This window comes from Nanorana parkeri, unplaced genomic scaffold (genome assembly GCF_000935625.1).
Source record: "Nanorana parkeri isolate BGI_ZX_2015 unplaced genomic scaffold, ASM93562v1 scaffold2006, whole genome shotgun sequence".
NCBI classification, from domain to species: Eukaryota; Metazoa; Chordata; class Amphibia; order Anura; family Dicroglossidae; genus Nanorana; species Nanorana parkeri.
The window spans coordinates 190,346-196,839 of NW_017308274.1; the positions used below are offsets into that span (position 1 = coordinate 190,346).

General features: G+C 50.0%; 1 protein-coding gene across 3 annotated transcripts in view; it reads right to left on the reverse strand.

Annotated features, from left to right (window-relative positions):
* INTS3 (integrator complex subunit 3) overlaps positions 1-6,494 on the reverse strand; it is an 80,844-nt gene that overhangs the window by 43,559 nt on the left and 30,791 nt on the right. For all 3 annotated transcript variants that reach the window (XM_018572357.1, XM_018572356.1, XM_018572355.1), the window contains exons 4-6: positions 5,624-5,737; positions 4,856-4,940; positions 907-973 (exon numbers count right to left, since the gene is read on the reverse strand). In XM_018572357.1, coding sequence (XP_018427859.1) covers positions 907-973; positions 4,856-4,940; positions 5,624-5,737 — 266 coding nt within the window. The remainder of the gene's footprint in view (positions 1-906; positions 974-4,855; positions 4,941-5,623; positions 5,738-6,494) is intronic.

Here is a 6,494-nt window from a genome sequence, read left to right on the forward strand (position 1 = left end):
ACTAGAGACTGGTGACATCACTGAGAATGCAGCCTATCCATTCACTAGAGACTGGTGACATCACTGAGAATGCAGCCTATCTATTCACTAGAGACTGGTGACATCACTGAGAATGCAGCCTATCCATTCACTAGAGAGCGGTGACATCACTGAGAATGTATCCTATCCATTCACTAGAGACCGGTGACATCACTGAGAATGCAGCCTATCCATTAACTAGAGAGCGGTGACATCACTGAGAACTAGAGCTGCAGCTAACGATTATTTTCAAAATCGATTAGTTAGCCGATTATTAAGTTCGATTAATCGGTTAAAAAATAAAATACATTTTTAAAAATGTCTCCAGTGATGGACTACTAGTTTGTATTGAGATTGCAGTCCATCACAGGAGCAAGCTTGGAGCGGTGGAAGTAATGAATGCAGAATACCACCGGCTATAGAGGAATACAACAAATCCCAGCAATAGTACAATATAGCTTGCGGTATTCTGCATTGCGCTGTATAATGTACTATTGCTGGGTGTTGTAGTCCTCTATAGATAGTGGTATTCCGCATTGCACCACTGTATAATGTATTATTGCTGGGATTTGTAGTCCTCTATACAGCGCAATGCAGAATAGATCGATGATTGAAAAATTAACAACTTTTTCAATAATCGATTTGCAGCCCTACTGAGAACGCAGCCTATCCATTCACTAGAGACCAGTGACATCACCGAGAACGCAGCCAATCCATTCACTAGAGACCAGTGACATCACCGAGAATGCAGCCTATCCAATCACTAGACAGCGGTGACATCACCATGAACGCAGCCTATCCATCCATTAGAGGCTGATGACATCATCATGAGGATGCAGCTTGGTTGGTGCGATTACAGTAGAGACAGGTTGATTTTAGGTGACTTACTTCTGCTCCATCAGGATGTCCAGCACACCTTCAGACAGCCAGATATTCTTGGAGGATATGTCGCCCCCTGTAGTCAGAATACGGGAGAACGGAGCGGGAGGTAGAGAAGAGGAAGGAGGGGGAGAGAGAGGAGGAAAAAAAAAAACAAAGAATGTCATTTTCTTGAGATTAAAGCAGTTCAGTAATTACATCCTACATTACCGTGCGTCCCTGCAGTTCCCAAGTGACAGGATCTGTGATCATATTCTCCCAGAGCATTAGACACGGAGCGTTATCGAGACCTCCCCGCTGGCAGAATGTGTTCGAGTGAGCGCACATCGGCTTATATCGCTGTCACCGGGGCACATAGCGCACAATACATAATCCCCGCACCTGGCTAAGCTTACCGGCGCCCATACCCGAGAGCTTGTGGCAGTTCCAACGCATTTCACGTGATGCCCCTTCCGCCGGCTCTCATCTGCTACCATCCCTGTTTAATCCATTCACGGTCAGACTGTCACACACTTACATCGGAATCATTTCTACAATTGGTACTTGATTCATGAAAACCCAATGCGCACGCACGGCTGATGGATACGGACGCACGACTAGCATCCCGTTGTGTATCACGCTCTACAAGCCATGGGGAGGGGGGTGACAGAGGGCATCAGTGGTGCCATTTGGATATTTTAACATATCATTTCACTTTTTAAAACATATAAAAGGCTTAAAGCTAAACTCTAAGACGGGTTTTAATATGTCTAAGCAAACCAACACGGCTTGAAAAATCTGTCTGTGCCAAGAGGACGCCAGAGCCGGACGAGTAGCTTCCCGTTGTAATTAAACAGCCGGGAGCTTTTTATTCAAGCGATCGGGTGTCTCTAGAGACGCCGGATCGCTTGTATAGGAGCGGCTGTCACTGCCGTTGCCGGTCCCGAGATCCGCTGTGCCCGGTGCGGCACGGCTGCTCTGTGGCAGGAGATCAAAGGGAGATCGGTACACAATCTCCCTATGATCTCCTCTCCGGTCCCCGAATGCAGGAAGTGATGTATATTAAATCACTTCCGCATTCTCCTGTCACTCTCCAGATTCAGAAGCAGATCTCTGCTTCATCAGCTTCTCTGGGGGTCCCTAGGTGACAGAGGTTTTGGAGACCATGTAAATTGGCTATCACATAGGGAACTTCTTATCCCCCTATGTGATAGCAATAAAGTTAAGTGTGAAAAAAAAAGAGTAATAAAAAATAAAAGCATAAAAAAAAATTGTTTATTTTTAAAGTCCCCTGCCCCCTACATACACACACAAACATGCATTGGGTGCGCCTAAGTGCGAAAACTACGATTTTGCCTATTGTACCGTTACATTTTGCCGCGAACGTCGGAGTGAGATCATTTTAGGGCCATTAATCACTGATAACACTAAACTGATGAGCGGTAAAAGCTTTTAAAGCGTCGCCTATGTCCAAGTTCCGATGTGGTCGTTTTTTGTGATTTTGCGGGTGCGCGCAATTTTAAGCCTTCACATGTGTGGTGTCTATTTAACCGACGTGACCCCGACTTTTATATTTTACCAAAAATATGGGTAACAATAAATGTTTTTTAACATAACGTAGAGAAAACATTTTTAAAATATACGGTACTTTTTTATTATTTAGTAGAAAATAACCCCCCCATGGTGATTATATACCACCAAAAGAAAGCTCTATGTGTCGCCAAAAAATGTTAACATAAATTGCAAGGCAATAGTCCGGTCATGCTGACTGGTGACATTTTTGACTGACTAAAATATTTCAAGCCCCGCAAATCAAGAAATAAATTGCAAATATAACCGATTATCCTTTTTCTTTTTTGGATCTGAGCCGCATCGAGGGCCCTGCCGGTTCCGATTAGCTTCTATTTCCTCAAAGTGACACACGTGGCTCTTTAAAGGCATTTCTATGAAAGACGACATCTCCTTCGTCAGGAGCAGCTGGCATGGATTACCAGGGGAGCGTGCACGTCTGAATGGCATACTGAGGATGCTCACGGGGATGTCTACTTTTCTACAGCAGCCTCAGCGTGCGTCCTCCTGTAAGCACCCTCAGAACATTTACTGAAGGCATAGGCTGCTGGGATCTCGGGCTTTACATCTGCTGTCATTGGATCGTGAACAACGACATTCTCGAAATTTCTTAAAATAACAATTGTGCACTCTTATAATAATCTCAAATGACAGGGGAATGCCGGCTGATGAAATGTTCCTGCTTTCCGCAGTCTAGAACAGGGACAGGTAACCCAAGGCATGCATGCCAGACCAGGCACGGCATGTCATTTGTAGTGGCACCTGGACGGTGGTCTTTCGGCATGTGAGCAGGCTCAGGTTGGCCTGCAAGAGCATACTCCGATGGGCTCCTAGCCCTTTCCAAATGCAGTGCCGTAGCCATAGGCTATAATGGACAGTTCTCACTAGGCTGCCAATTGCAAAACCTGGCCAGCTCCTCTGAGACCGTGGCCCACCCACTGCCATATTGTTTTAGAGAAACCTGCCTAAAATCTCTGAAATTCAGGTGCTGGCCCTCTTCCCTTTACCTGTCCAGGCCTTCCTTGTAATGGTGCAGATAATGGGGCTGGTTTGAGGTTAGATTGTGCAGTGCAGGGATCTGTGGTATGAAGGCGCAGGAATTGGGGCTGATCAGAGGGGTGAAGGTGCAGGAATTGGGGCGGATCAGGGGGGGGGGAGGGGCAGGAATTGGGGCGGATCAGGGGGGGGGGAGGGGCAGGAATTGGGGCGGATCAGGGGGGGGGGAGGGGCAGGAATTGGGGCGGATCAGGGGGGGGGGAGGGGCAGGAATTGGGGCGGATCAGGGGGGGGGGAGGGGCAGGAATTGGGGCGGATCAGGGGGGGGGGAGGGGCAGGAATTGGGGCGGATCAGGGGGGGGGGAGGGGCAGGAATTGGGGCGGATCAGGGGGGGGGGAGGGGCAGGAATTGGGGCGGATCAGGGGGGGGGGAGGGGCAGGAATTGGGGCGGATCAGGGGGGGGGGAGGGGCAGGAATTGGGGCGGATCAGGGGGGGGGGAGGGGCAGGAATTGGGGCGGATCAGGGGGGGGGGAGGGGCAGGAATTGGGGCGGATCAGGGGGGGGGGAGGGGCAGGAATTGGGGCGGATCAGGGGGGGGGGAGGGGCAGGAATTGGGGCGGATCAGGGGGGGGGGAGGGGCAGGAATTGGGGGTGATGGTGTAGGAATTGGGGCTGATCTGAGGGGTGAAGGTGCAGGAATTGGGGCGGATCAGGGGGGGTGGAGGTGCAGGAATTGGGGTGATCTGAATTGTGAAAGTGCAGGAATTGGGACTGATCTGAGGGGTGATGTTGCAGGAATTGGGACTGATCTGAGGTGTGAAGGTGCAGGAATTGGGGGTGATGGTGTAGGAATTGGGGGTGATCTGAGGGGTGATGGTGTAGGAATTGGGGCTGATCTGAGGGGTGATGGTGCAGGAATTGGGGTGATCTGAGGGGTGATGGTGCAGGAATTGGGGCTGATCTGAGGGGTTCAGGAATTGGGGCTGATCTGAGGGGTGAAGGTTCAGGAATTGGGGCTGATCTGAGGGGGGAAGGTGCAGGAATTGGGCTGATCTGAGGGGTGAAGGTGCAGGAATTGGGGATGATCTGAGGGGCGGAGGTGCAGGAATTGGGGCTGATTTGAGGAGTGAAGGTGCAGGAATTGGAGCTGATCTGAGGGATGAAGGTGCAGGAATTGGAGCTGATCTGAGGTGTGATTGGCTGCTGAGGGCAGGTAGTCTGTAAATCAAGCAAGCCTAACACTTCCAAGCAAAATCAGAATTCACCGATTCAGCTGGACAAGTATGTGGCAGATGGCACGGGATGGATGGCACAGGATGGCGCCCACACATTCCAGGGAGTTGATGAGCCTCCTGTGTTTCCTGTGAACATTATAGTTGTGACATTCCCAGCCTGGGATATGTAACACTCACCTGCGATCTGCTTCATGAAGGTCATACAAACGCCGTCGGCTCCCAGCACGCTGCTCTTCACCAGTTCCCGCACCAACCAGATCAGCTGCAAAGAGAGGACGCCATACCGGTTAGCGCCAAGAGAGAGCAGCCAGCCATCAGGTTGCATAGACTAGGTCTGCACAACATTTACCTTCTATAAACGGCCCCCCAACCTAATCTGAATCAGACCCCCACCCAGGTGCTTCCTAACCTCTGCTTGACAGGAGCGGTCTCTTCTGGTGTTCACGGATGTGGATAGAGCCGGAGAAGGATGAAGTGACTTACCATGGGCTTAAATGGATCGGCACCCCCAGAATCCTGGGAAAGGTGTCGGGTCGGAGGAGGATGCACAATGGAGAAGACTGCTGTTGCAAGGCCGAGATAAGGTAGTCACCAAGGTGGGGGGTGTCTGGTTTAGGTTTAGGGGCTAGGGGTGGTGGGTTGGCGGGATTTGTATAAGAAGAAATTTGTCGTCCTGTGTGCACTGACACTGCAAACCTCGTTCACATGCAAGTAGGTCTCTTCAATGACGAGAGCACCGGAACCCCAAAAGAAGCAGCACATGGGACATTTCAGGGGCTTCTCATGAGCGTCAGGAGGTGTGGCCCTAACGTCACACGCTCCTACGGTCATAGGACATGCTGCCATGTTGTTGGACAGCCAGCAATGTTAACATCTAGTAAACGCAAAGTGTGAATCTTACGTAAAATGTTTGTGTCTCACACTCCCGTCGCTGAATGTACCTACCTGCGTCCGGCACGTGTCTTGAAGCTTCAGGTACTTTTCCATCAAGATCTGGTTGATTTTGTTCAGCACGATGTTCATCCCATCTCTGCTGACCAGAGCCAGGTCACGGTAACTCTACGAGAGAGAAAACGGTCAGGGTTACTCATGAATGTGTGATTTATATTCTCATGGCAGCACTGGCTCCGCCCACATAGCACCGAAATCCAAAAGTACTGATGGCCCATAACCATAAAATGAATATTAAAATGATTGGTGAACCTTCAACATGAGCAAGGGTCCAGCAAAGAATGGCGCCCAAAGAGCTACTTGCGGCCCCCAGTCACATGACCCATTCAACACCCAAACAGGAGAACAATACATCACACCGAGCGGTTTATGCCGCAGCAGGAAACGGACACCGAGCGCGGAGATTTCAGCCGTAATGACTTTCCAGGGGCGAGAAGCTTCTACAAGAGACAAATGTTGAGTGGAAACGGAGATAACGGTGACAGGTTACAAATGAGCTGTCAGCCAGTCTGATGAGGAACAAAGGAAACAAAAAAAGAGAAAAGTTTCGGAAAATACATCACCGCTCAGCGGGTGGAGGGAAACACAATCAGGAGCAAAATAAAGTTGGGCTCTGGGATCAGCAATCATCATCTACATACAAGAGTCACGAGTATTATTCCGGGAATCTCAGCGAGCTGTAACAAGGACCGGTCACTGCTGTTCTCTCCCCTTGTGAAGGGTGACTGGTCTCGTCTCCGCCCCTTTCCTGTAATACAGATCAGTCACGGCTGCTCTCTCCCCTTGTGAAGGCTGACTGGTCTTGTCCATGCCCCCCTCATGTAATAAAGAGAGAGAGAGAGAGGGGTGAAGAGAGAGAGAGGGG